Source organism: Pezoporus occidentalis, unplaced genomic scaffold, assembly GCF_034315485.1.
Source record: "Pezoporus occidentalis ecotype Australia unplaced genomic scaffold, CSIRO_AGI_Poc_V1 ctg2, whole genome shotgun sequence".
NCBI classification, from domain to species: Eukaryota; Metazoa; Chordata; class Aves; order Psittaciformes; family Psittacidae; genus Pezoporus; species Pezoporus occidentalis.
This window is the reverse complement of record NW_026913855.1, coordinates 21,550,016-21,561,718: the sequence shown is the minus strand read 5'-3', so window position 1 is coordinate 21,561,718 and position 11,703 is coordinate 21,550,016. Positions and strand designations below refer to the sequence as shown.

Below are 11,703 nucleotides of genomic sequence, written 5' to 3'. Positions count from 1 at the left end.
CTATGCTCCTAATGCTTAATCCCAGATGTGCCGGATCCAGGATGTGGCCCCACTGGGCTGAGCCGCCGGGGGGGGCTCCAGATCCACTGTCCCAGCACAATCCTGGGGGCTTCACCCTGGAGACGGAGCAATGGGGGTTCCCATGGCCTCACCCCCCATCCCACCCAGCAGTTGGGCCCAATCGCCAGCCCCACAGCTGGCCCTGTCGGGCGGCCCCACACCATAAAAGGGGGCAGCAGTGCTGGGGCTGAGGGAGTGGCACTGCCAGAGCCAGCCGGGACAGAGCGGGGAGCCCCTAGGTAAGAGGGGCCGTTTTGGGGAGTCCCCATCTTGGGGAGCTGCTGGTGAGATCTATGGGGGTCCTCCACTCGTGACACAGATCCCCCTTTGCCAAGGCAGCCGTGGCAGCACGACCATGGCACACCAATCCTGGGTGCCTGGTGAGGTCCTGGCCTCCCTGCTGCTGTGCGTGGCTGTGGTGGAAGCAGCCACTGGGTGAGTCTTCAGTGCCACAGCCCCATACCAGAAACTGGGATGAGGCGTGGTGTGGGGGTACCGTCCCCAGCTCAGTTTGTGGGTATGACGGGTGCCATGGTGCCACACAGGCGATGGTGCAAGAGGACGGTGCAGGATACGGCGGAGGAGGAGGTGACACCGCGGCGCGAGGACACAGTGCCCTGCACCAGCCTCTACCACTACAGCCTGGCAGGATGGCGGATCGACAGGGACCGAATGCGCCAGGTCTATGGTGGGGACCATGGTGAGCCCCAGCCTGACTCTGGCACCCCCCTCTGCTACATCTACCGGTGAGTGCCAGTGCGGACGTGCAGTGCATGGCACAGAGGGGGCACCAGGGCACCCATCCCCGTGCTGTGTATCCCATGCCTGATGCCGCAGGCCCCCAGAGACTCGGCCAGTGGTGTGGAACCGCACGGTGCTTGCCTGCTGCCAGGGCTGGAGCGGGCCCCACTGCACCGAAGGTAGGGATGGGTGTTGAGGTGCAGTGGCACCACTATGCCAGTGTCCCCGGTGATCACCTGTGGAGACAAGGTGCTTCCCTGTGCCGCAGGCGAAGGCTTGCTGGGGCACTGCTATGGCACATGGCAGTGCCAGGACACCACCGGCAGCCACAACCTCTCTGCTATGAGCCTGTCCGAGTGCTGCCGGCACCCCTGGGGGCACAGCTGGAGGAATGGCTCCAGTTCCAGTGCACCGTGCCTCTCCTGCACCCGCCTGCCCCTCACTGGTGGGTCTGGGGGTACCAGGGGGCTGGTGGGTCCCATGGGGAGTTTGCAGAGTGGCCTCACCTCCCCACTGCAGGAGAGGTGTCCCCACGGCCATCGCCTCCTGTGTCCCTGCATGGAGCGGCCGCCCATCACCGGGGCCTCTGGGCTGGCTGCATGACCTGGGCAGGGTCCCACTACCGCACCTTTGACGGGACACACTTCCACTTCTCCGGCGAGTGCACCTACACCCTGGCCGCTGCTGCTGACGGCACTTGGGCCATCGCCATCACTGCCGGCGATCCCCGGGTACTGACGGTGGGGGTGGGAGAGGGGTCCCTGCCTCATCACAGACATTCTCTGGGGGCTGTGCCATTTGCCTGTCCCCATGGCATGCTGTGGCCCTGTGGTGTGGCTGTGGTATCCCTGGCCATCCACGGCTGCCAGCCCTGGCCCTGGCTGATGCCGCACCACCGCAGGGACTGCACATGACCTTCGGGGTGGGCACGGTGGTGACCCAGGGACGGAACATCTCTGTGGACAGTGTGGCAGTGCCCGAGGGACAACCGTATCTGCACAATGGTGAGGGGAGGGGGGTGGCCAGCTACTGGTGGCACTGGGCTGGGATCTTGGTGGGGCTAAGACCCCTGATGGCACAGGTGATGGTGGTGACAAAGCTGCAGCTGGGGGGATCCAGCCACTGCCTTGTTCCCATCCCAAATCCCTGTGGTGCCACAGGGATCAGCGTGATGTGGCTGGGTGACTGGGTGGCCGTGGCAAGTGCGCTGGGTGTGCGGGTGACCTCGGACAGGAGCCAGGCAGTCACAGTGACAGTTGACACCGAGCTGTGGGGCGGCACACGGGGGCTCTGTGGTCCCTACAACGATGACCCTGCAGGTAAGTGTCACCTCATAGGTGGCAATGCCCATGCGGGAGGAGGTGCAGCGCCAGGGCCATGTGCTGGGGCCATGTGCCATGACCCTTGCCTACCGCAGCCTCCCTGTGTCCCCAGATGACTTCCAGCAGCCCGGAGGGGATGTGGCCACCTTTGCTGCCAGCTTTGGCAACTCCTGGAAGATTTCAGACGTCAGCCCCAAGGTACCCCAAGGTGTGCCAGGACCCCATGTCTGCTCGGGGGTCCCTGTGCGGTCACCCCAGCTCTGAGGGTCTCCCCGGGCTCAGCCCCGCTGCAGGGACGCGGTGGAGCTCAGCCCTGGCTGTGCAGCGGGCGATGCGGCACTGCAGGCAGCTGAGGTCACTTGTGGGAAGCTCCTGTCTGAGCCCTTCCGTGAGTGCCATGACAAGGTGAGGCGCAGCTCTGGTGCTGGGGCACTGGAGGGTGCCGGTCCCGCCATCCTCACCCACCATCCCCACACCAGGTTGACCCTGGTGGCTTCCACAATGCGTGCCTGGAGCTGCTGTGCCGGGAAGGCAATGCCAGGCAGTTGCCGAGCCCCAGCATCTGCGACACCTTCGCTGCCTATGCACGGGAGTGTGCCCGGCACCAAACCAGCATCGACTGGCGCCAGCCCGGCTTCTGCGGTAGGGACCTGGGAATGTGCTCTGGCACCAAGGTCTGACCCCCCAGGGCTGGTGCCGGTGCTGAGTGCGGTGCTTGTCCTGGCAGAGCGGCACTGCGGCGCGGGACAGAGGTTTTCGGACTGCGTCTCCTCATGCCCTGCCAGCTGTGCGGCTGTTGGCAGTGCCGAGGATGGGCCATGCCACCAGGACTGCGCCGGCGGCTGTGAATGCACGCCAGGGCTCTACTGGGATGGGGCGCTCTGCGTGCCCCCAAGCGCCTGCCCCTGCCAGCACCACCGCCAGCGCTATGCCCCGGGACAGAGCATCCGCCAGCGCTGCAACCAGTGGTGAGCAATGCCATGGCTGGATTCAGCATCACCAGGTTGGAATGAACCCCATGGATGGGCACGATGCTGGTTTGGAGGGGGGGGGTGTGGCAAGCACACATCCATCCATGCCAAGTGCGGTCACGGTGTGTCCTGTCCCCTCCCGGTGATCCCGGTGTCGCCTCCTGTGCCCTCAGCATGTGCCAGGGCGGGCGCTGGCTCTGCAGCCAGGACCGGTGCCCCGGGGAGTGCACGGTTCTGGGTGGCCACCATTACATCACCTTCGACCGCCGGCACTTCTCCTTCCCAGGCGCCTGTGCCTACACCCTGGTGCAGGTGAGGGCAGCCACCACAGTGGCTGCAGTAGTGCCGGGGCTGTAGGGACCTGCCCTGGGGTGGGAATTGCCCCGGGGGTCCCCTCAGCAGGGTCTCTGTCCCCCAGGACTTCGTGGAGGGGCAGCTGCTGATCACGTCTGAGCACAAGGCTTGCAATGGCCACCAGCGCCTCCACTGCCGCCAGTCCCTCACCATCAGTGCCCGCCGGATCTCTGCTCGTCTCCACGGCACAGGTGATGTGCGGGGTCCCTCCTCGTGCTGCGGTGGGATGGGGGGTGCCAGCCCATGGCTGTTCCCTGAGGTGGCTGCGCTCTGCCAGCACAGGTGAGGTGATGGTGGATGGGCAGGAGGTGACGCTGCCCTTTGCCAGTTCCGAGCTGAGCATCCGCCGCGTGTCCTCGGCATTCCTGCTGCTCCAGACCTTTGGGGCCCACGTCCTGTGGGGGGTGGAGGCCCCCACTGCCTACATCACCCTCCAGCCCGCCTTTGCCCACAAGGTCAGCCCCAGCTCCTGGTGGTGGCCGGTGGCAGAGCTGGGCTGGGATTTACCTGTGGGATCCTATCCTGAGCCAGTGCTGGTGTGGTAGGTGCGGGGTCTCTGCGGCACCTACAACTGGAACCAGGGGGACGAGTTCACCACGCCAGCAGGTGATGTGGAGATCAGTGTCGCCGCCTTCACCAACAAGTACCGGGTCTCCAGCAAGTGCCCTGCACTGGGACCCGTCCCACTGGAGCCCTGCAGTGACTTTGCTGGGCAGCAGGACCTTGCCGAGGCTGCCTGTGCCGTCCTGCAGGGCCCGGCCTTCCAGGTGCCACGGGTCCCCATCCTGGCCAAGAGCCGGTCCCCAGTGCCCAGTGCCAGTGCCGTGGCCTGACTGTGCACTGCCACCCCCAGCCATGTCACCAGGTCGTGGACCCGGAGCCGTTCCTGCAGCTCTGCCTGCGGGATGCCTGCACCTGCCAGGATGGGCAGCACTGCCTGTGCCTGGTGTTGGCTGCCTATGCCCGGGAGTGTGGCCAGGAAGGAGTGGAGCTGGTGTGGAGGAACCAGAGCTTCTGCGGTGGGGATGGGTGGGAATGGGATAGGATAGAGTGGGGATGGGGATGGGATTGTGATGGGGTGGGATGAGAACGGGATGGGATGGGGATGTGAATAGGATGGGGATGAGGGTTGGAATGGGATGGGGATAAGGGTGAGGATGGGGATGAGGGTGAGGATGGGGATGAGGATGAGATGGTGACGGGATGGGATGAGAATGGGATGGGATGTGGATGGAGATGGGGGTGAAGATGAGGATGGGGTAGGATGCCGTGGGGATGAAATGGGGCTGGGAATGGCATGGGATGAGATGAAAAAGGGATAGGATGAGAAGAGGATAGGAATGGGATGGGGATGATGTGGAATGAGATGAAAAAGGGATGGGATGGAGATGGGATTGGTGATGGGGATGGGCATGGGCATGGGATGGGATGGGTGGAGATGGGATTGGTGATGGGGATGGGCATGGGATGGGATGGGTGGAGAAAGGGATGGGATGTGGGTGGGATGTTGATAGGATATGGATGGGATGTGATGGGGATGTGTTGGGGATGGGGTGGGACAAGATGAGGATGGTGGTGGGATGGGAATAGGATGTGGATGCAGCCACCACACGCCAGGGGACAGTGGGGGCTGGTGCCAAGGGTGCATGGAGCGTGGCAGGGCAGAGATGTCCCTGTCAGTGACATCTCCATGTCCCTCCCCCAGATGTGCCGTGCAGCGGGGGGCAGCAGTACCTGGACTGTGGCCGGCCCTGTGGCCAGACCTGCGCCGACCTGCGCGGTGACAGCAACGGGACCAGCTCCTGCCACAACCTGGATGGACTCTGTGTCCCTGGCTGCCAGTGCCCGGCGGGGCTGGTGCTGGCCGAGGGTGGGATGTGCATCCCACCTGGAGCCTGCCCCTGCCAGCACGGCACCACGCTCCTCCCGCCCGGCAGCCACATCCGCCGGAGCTGCAGCACCTGGTGCGTGGCACAGCTGGAGCCCAGGCCATGGCTGGGGTGGGTGGGATGGGGGATACTGAGCCGGTGCTGCGGGATGAGGCAGCGGCAGGAGGCGTGTGATGAAATCCCCCTATGCCCCGTTTGGGATCACACCGCGGGATAGGCGGCTTTCATTGCCCGTCCCTGCTGCAGCACACCAGGGCCACCGAGGAAGAGCCTATCCCTGGCCCCTGGCATGGCTGGAGATGGACCCAGTACTGGGGTGGTGGGGATGGGATGGGCATTGAATGGGGATGGGGATGGGGATGGGGATGGGGATGGGATGGGGATGGGATGGGAACAGGATGGAGACAGGATGGGGATGGGGATGGGGATGGGAACAGGATGGAGATGGGATGGGGAAGGGACAGGATGGGGTGGGGACAGGATAAGACATAATGGAGCTGAATGAGACAGATGGCATAGAATGGGACAGGATGTGGTGGGATAGATAAAGTGGGACAGGATGGGAGAAGGCAACACTCATCAGGACACAACAGGATGGAAGGAAACAGGATGGGATAGGACAGCATGGGGTGGGGTAAGATGCAATGGAATGGGATGAGATAGAATGGCGATGGGCAATATGGAAACCCTGGCATGGGTCTGGCTGGGTGGGGGCTCTCCAGGTTGGTGGGTGCTGGGTGCTGCCCTCACCGTACCCTGTCTCTGCAGTGTCTGTGCTGGTGGGTCGTGGCGCTGCACTGCAGCCGCCTGCCCCATGGCAGCCCTGTGCCCTGGGGGGCTGATCCATGCGCCGGGCTCCTGCCTGCGCCGCTGTGACAGTGCCGAGCCCAACGGCACCTGTGCCGGCATTGCCGATGGCTGCGTCTGTCCCCCTGGCACCATCTTCCTGGTGAGTGACCCCCTCTCCATGGGGATGTGCCAGAGAGGATCCACATCCAGCTCACTGGGGCTGTGTGCTGGCAGGACGGGCGCTGTGTGTCTCCGGCAGAGTGCCCGTGCCAGCACGGCGGGCAGCTGTACCGGCCCAATGACACCATCATCCGGGACTGCAACACATGGTGAGACCCCCCAGCCCCACCGGGGACGCCGGGCACACTGTGCCGGGGCTGAGCCCTGTCCCCTGCAGCGTGTGCCGGCAGCAGCGCTGGCACTGTGGCCAGGAGGAGTGCGCCGGCACCTGCGTGGCCACGGGGGACCCCCACTACATCACCTTTGATGGACGAGCCTTCTCCTTCCCCGGCGACTGCGAGTACCTGCTGGCACGAGAGGCCGATGGGCTCTTTGCTGTCACTGCCGAGAACGTGCCCTGCGGCACTGGTGGCGTCACCTGCACCAAATCAGTGGTGGTGGTGATGGGCAACACTGTGGTGCACATGCTGCGGGGTGAGGATGAGGATGGTGGCGCGGGGAGAGAGACATGCTGGGGGGTCACTGTCTCTGACAGCCTGCGGTGCCCTGGCAGGGAGGGACGTGACAGTGAACGGGGTCCCGGTGCGACCCCCAAAAGCCTACACCGGCACTGGACTGACCCTGGAGCGTGCCGGCCTCTTCCTCCTCCTCCTCACCCGCATGGGGCTGGCGGTGCTCTGGGATGGAGGTGAGACCCACAGGGGAGGGGGTGCTCAGCACTGTGCTGCAGCGGGCTGCTGGTGCTGAGCGCTGTGCCGTCTAGGCACACGGGTGTACATCCGGCTGGAGCCGCAGCACCGGGGACGTGTGGTTGGGCTCTGTGGCAACTTCGACGGTGACGCCGAGAACGATCTCTCCAGCCGGCAAGGGGTGCTGGAGCCCAGCGCCGAGCTCTTCGGCAACTCCTGGCGCCTCAGCCTGCTCTGCCCCGAGGTGGACAGCGCCAGCGCACGGCACCCTTGCACCGTATGTACTGGAATGGGCAGCCAGGGCGGTGGTGGCCGGGGGCTGGGTGAGGGATGGAGGCTGATGGCGGCACTGGCTCCCCCCAGGAGAACCCACACCGGGCAGCGTGGGCCCGCCGGCGCTGCAGCATCCTCCGGCAGCGGCTCTTTGAGCCATGCCACGATGTGGTGCCGTGCCAGCGTTTCTACGACTGGTGCATCTTTGATGCCTGCGGGTAAGTGGGGTAAGCCAGTAAGCGCTGCGGGGGGGCGGGGGATTGGGGGTCCCACTGTCCCCATCCCACCAAACCCACTGTGCGGGCAGGTGTGACTCCGGTGGGGACTGTGAGTGCCTGTGCACGGCCATTGCCACATACGCCGAGGAGTGCGGCCGGCGTGGCGTCCATGTGCGATGGAGGAGCCAGGAGCTGTGCCGTGAGTCACCAGCCACTGGACAAGGCTGCGAGGGGTCCCATGGCTGAGCCAGACAAGTGATGGGGATGGGGAGGGGGTCAGGAGCCCCCCATGGGGCTGTGGGGAGGAAAGGGGGTGGGTGCTGTGGGGCAGGGGGGTCCTGGCCTTGTCCAACCCTGAGCCCTGTCTGCAGCCCTGCAGTGTGAGCGGGGGCTGGTGTACAGCCCCTGCGGACCCCCCTGCCCTCCAACCTGCCACAACCTTGGCCGCGAGCCCCCCGAGCGCTGCCAGGATCTGTCCTGCCTGGAGGGGTGTTTCTGCCCCGCAGGGAGGGTCCTGCATGGTGAGGCTGGGAGCTGGTGGGGCTGGTGTGGGGTGGTGGGGATGTCATGGGCAGCATGGGGTGATGTGGAGCTGGTGTGGGGATGGTATGGAGCTACATGGTGTGATGTGGGGCCAGCACGGGCTGGTGTGGGGCTGGCATGGGTCAGAGTAGGGTGGTGTGGGGCTGGCATGGGTCAGAGTAGGGTGGCGTGGGGCTGGCATGGGATGTCACGGACAGTTTGGGGAGGCATGGAGCTGGTGTGAGGCTGCATGGGGTGTTGTGGGGCTGATGTGGAGCTGGTGTGGGCTGGTAAGGGGATCATGGGTATGGCATGGAGCTAGCGTGCAGATGTGTTGGACCATCATGGGGTTGGCATGGGCTGATGTGGGGCCCGCCATGCTGTCCTTGCACCCAGTTCCCTTGTCCTGGCCATGGTACTCAGTGCTTTGACCCCTTCTCAGCCTGTGGCTCCACTCCATGTTGGAGGGTCTAACCCAGCCTTGTGCACCAGATGTGGTGCTGTCTGCTCAGCCGGACTGGGTGATGTGCTGGGGCTGGGTCACCGAGGTCCAACGCCTCCTTTCCCCCTCCCCACTGGCAGACGGAGGCTGCATCGAGCCTGGCGAATGCCCGTGCTTCTGGGACGGCTTCTCCTTCCCAGCCGGTGCCATGGTGCAGCAGGGCTGCAAGAACTGGTGAGTCCGTGCTTGGCTCTGGCCCGGCGCAGCCATGGGGACCACGGGGAGCACCCTGGGACCGAGCCGCCGCTATCCCCGCAGCACGTGCGCGGCAGGTGCGTGGCACTGCCCATCCTCACCGGAGCTGTGCCCGCGCGCGCCGTGCGCCTCGTGGGAGTTCTCGTGCCGTGCCGACGGGCGCTGCGTGCCGGGGGCCTGGGTGTGCGACAACGAGGAGGACTGCGGGGACGGCTCAGACGAGGTGTGCGCCCCGCGCTGCGCCCCGCACCAGCACCGCTGCGCTGGAGGGCAGTGCCTGGCCTGGGGCTCCCGCTGCGACGGCATCCACGACTGCAGTGACGGCTCTGATGAGAGCGGCTGCCCCACGGCCTCCTGCGCGCCCCCCGAGTTCTCCTGCGCCAGCGGCCGCTGCATCCCCCCCGAGCGCGTCTGCGATGGGGAGCTGGACTGCGGCTTCGCCGACGACTCGGATGAAGCAGGTGAGAGCGGCCCCATGGCTGCCCCATGGCTGTGCCTGGGGGTCCTGGGTTGGGCGGTGTTGTGGGGACCCTGGGGATGAAAGCAGTGGCGTGGAGGAGCGCACTGACAATGGGCTGTGCCCCACAGCGAGGTATTCTGAGCCCCAGTTCATTGTCGGTCTGTGCCCCATGGCAAAGGGGTCTGAATGCCACAGTGAGGTGTCCTGAGCCCTGTTACCCTGAGGGTCTGTGCCCCATGGACAGGGTTCTGAGCCTCATGGTGAGGAGGCCTGAGCCGCCCATCCCTGAGTGACTATGCACCATGGTGAGGGGTCCTGAACCATGTGTCCCTGGCTGTGCCCCATGGAGAGAAAGTCTGAGTTTCTCATCCCTGGGGGTCTGTGCCCCATGAGCAAAGGGGTCTGAACACCATAGTGAGGAGTCTCGACCCCCATGACCCTGCAGGTCTGAGCCCCACAGTGAAGTATCCTGAGCTCCCCATCCCTGGGGTCTGTGCCCCACAGTGAGGGGGTCTGAGCACCCTGTTGTGGGAATTGAGCCTCATGGCAAAGGGGTCCCTGAGCCCCCATTCCTGCCTGACCATTTTGCACAGTGAGGGGTCCTGAGCCCCCGGCCCCTGGGGGTCTGAGCCCCATGGTGCGGGGTCTCTGACAGCTGCCATCACGGCAGGCTGCAGCCCGAGCTGCAGTGCAGGTGAGTTCCGCTGTGCATTGGGCCGGTGTGTGCCGTACCCGCACCGCTGCGATGGCCACGATGACTGTGGTGACTTCAGTGATGAGCGCGGCTGCGTCTGCCCCCCTGGGCACCTCCAGTGCCCCGACACCCAGTGCCTGCCCCCAATCACTGTCTGTGACGGCCACCGGGACTGTGCCAACGGCACCGATGAGGAGTTCTGCCCAGGTGAGGCTCAGCCCCACACCGGGACCCCCAACCACAGCGGCATCGCCCCATGGGAACGTGTGTTTCCCCCTAGACCGGGTGACCTGCGCCCCCGGGGAGCTCCCGTGCCCTGATGGCTCCTGCATCAGTGAGGCTGCGGTTTGTGATGGTGTCAGTGACTGTCGCGACGGCTGGGACGAGAGCCCGGCGGGGTGCGCGGCAGCACTGCCTGCTGCTGTGCCCACCACCACCACCTCGGCAGGTGAGGGCTGATGGTGCTGTGTGGCAGCCGGACCCTCCCACGGCACCCCGTGGACCCTGCACCAGGATGGCACATGGTGGGGACTACAGGGATGGGCACCCCATGGTGACCCACTGCCCACAGCACCGGCATGCGGCCCCTCGGCCTTCACATGCGGCAGTGGAGAGTGCGCACCACGGGGCTGGCTCTGCGACGGCGAGGCCGACTGCCGTGACGGCAGCGATGAGCTGGGCTGTGCTGGCGGCTGCGAGCCCAGACACTTCCCCTGCGCCCATGGCACCGACTGTGTCCCCTATGGACACCTCTGTGATGGCGTCCCGCAGTGCCGCGACAGCTCTGACGAGAGCGAGGACCGCTGTGGTGAGCCAATGCGGCTGGGACCCCTGGTGTCCCCTCTGCAGTGACACCCAGTGTAGGGGGACACTCCATGGTGCTGGTGTCCATGGTGGGGTCTCAGCTGACGGTGCCCTGGCACAGGCTCCACTGCCATCCCGCCGTGCCTGGGGCACTTTGCCTGCGATGGTGGCCTGTGCCTCAACGTGTCAAGGGTCTGCGATGGGGCCACCGACTGTCCCCAGGGCGAGGATGAGCTGCTCTGCGGTGAGGGCAGGAGGCTGGGGGCTGTGGGGCAGGGATGGGGATGGACACCCTGCCATGACCAACCACCCCACTATGGACCATCACCTCTGAAGGGAGCCGCAGCCTCGCCAGTGGGAGCAACAGGACAGGGGGCCCCTGTGCCGAATACGCCTGCAGTGGGGGCGAGTGTGTAGCCTTCCAGCAGGTATCTGAGTACAGGGACCCCCAACCCCGCTCTGGTGCCACCATTACCCCCCTCCCTGGCTCAGTGCTGCCCTGGTGTTACAGGTGTGTGATGGCATTCCGGACTGCGGTGCCGGTGGGGAGGACGAGCGGGATTGTGGTGAGTGGGGGCCATGGGGGCCATGGGGCACCTGCACCCACTCCTGTGGCCCCGGCCTGCAGCGCCGCACACGGGGCTGCCGCCAGCACCGTCCTGGAGTGCTGCACCGGTGCCATGGGCAGGCTGCGGAGCAGCAGCAGTGCTTCAGCATTGCCTGCCCTGGTGAGCATGGGGCTGTCAGCAATGGGGGGCTGGAACTGGGGGGGGGTTGGGGTGGTGGTGGTGGCAGCAGTCCAGGGGGAATCTGGGGCGCCTTGTGGGGTTTGGGGTCTTTGTGGTTGGAGTACCAAGGGGGATTCAGGGGTTTCCATCGCTGAGGTTGCTCAGCTGTGTATGGGGTTTCCTGTGGGGTTCCTCATGGCCAGAACTGCCCAGGGGATTTAGGGGTTCCTGGGGAATTTGGTGGTTCCCATGGCGGTTTCAGGATTCCCATGGGGGTTCCCATAGCCAGGTGGTGGGGAATTGGGAGTTCCT

At 65.4% G+C, this 11,703-nt stretch overlaps 1 protein-coding gene across 1 annotated transcript in view; it reads left to right on the top strand.

The window, feature by feature from the left end:
- Positions 1 to 357: 357 nt before the first annotated feature.
- The window catches only part of LOC134163113 (SCO-spondin-like), a 30,099-nt gene continuing 18,753 nt past the window's right edge, over positions 358 to 11,703 (top strand). Inside the window, exons 1-33 of the mRNA XM_062617663.1 lie at positions 358 to 495; positions 606 to 806; positions 898 to 980; positions 1,070 to 1,246; positions 1,321 to 1,532; positions 1,703 to 1,805; positions 1,962 to 2,120; positions 2,236 to 2,321; positions 2,406 to 2,528; positions 2,603 to 2,765; positions 2,851 to 3,091; positions 3,268 to 3,406; positions 3,513 to 3,639; positions 3,731 to 3,903; positions 3,994 to 4,215; positions 4,302 to 4,467; positions 5,154 to 5,412; positions 6,106 to 6,286; positions 6,361 to 6,455; positions 6,524 to 6,780; positions 6,860 to 6,994; positions 7,070 to 7,272; positions 7,359 to 7,486; positions 7,576 to 7,685; positions 7,858 to 8,007; positions 8,591 to 8,684; positions 8,769 to 9,166; positions 9,836 to 10,066; positions 10,140 to 10,307; positions 10,431 to 10,667; positions 10,785 to 10,907; positions 11,000 to 11,091; positions 11,175 to 11,391. Coding sequence (XP_062473647.1) covers positions 416 to 495; positions 606 to 806; positions 898 to 980; positions 1,070 to 1,246; positions 1,321 to 1,532; positions 1,703 to 1,805; positions 1,962 to 2,120; positions 2,236 to 2,321; positions 2,406 to 2,528; positions 2,603 to 2,765; positions 2,851 to 3,091; positions 3,268 to 3,406; positions 3,513 to 3,639; positions 3,731 to 3,903; positions 3,994 to 4,215; positions 4,302 to 4,467; positions 5,154 to 5,412; positions 6,106 to 6,286; positions 6,361 to 6,455; positions 6,524 to 6,780; positions 6,860 to 6,994; positions 7,070 to 7,272; positions 7,359 to 7,486; positions 7,576 to 7,685; positions 7,858 to 8,007; positions 8,591 to 8,684; positions 8,769 to 9,166; positions 9,836 to 10,066; positions 10,140 to 10,307; positions 10,431 to 10,667; positions 10,785 to 10,907; positions 11,000 to 11,091; positions 11,175 to 11,391 — 5,533 coding nt within the window. The 5' untranslated portion in view covers positions 358 to 415. The remainder of the gene's footprint in view (positions 496 to 605; positions 807 to 897; positions 981 to 1,069; positions 1,247 to 1,320; positions 1,533 to 1,702; positions 1,806 to 1,961; positions 2,121 to 2,235; positions 2,322 to 2,405; positions 2,529 to 2,602; positions 2,766 to 2,850; positions 3,092 to 3,267; positions 3,407 to 3,512; positions 3,640 to 3,730; positions 3,904 to 3,993; positions 4,216 to 4,301; positions 4,468 to 5,153; positions 5,413 to 6,105; positions 6,287 to 6,360; positions 6,456 to 6,523; positions 6,781 to 6,859; positions 6,995 to 7,069; positions 7,273 to 7,358; positions 7,487 to 7,575; positions 7,686 to 7,857; positions 8,008 to 8,590; positions 8,685 to 8,768; positions 9,167 to 9,835; positions 10,067 to 10,139; positions 10,308 to 10,430; positions 10,668 to 10,784; positions 10,908 to 10,999; positions 11,092 to 11,174; positions 11,392 to 11,703) is intronic.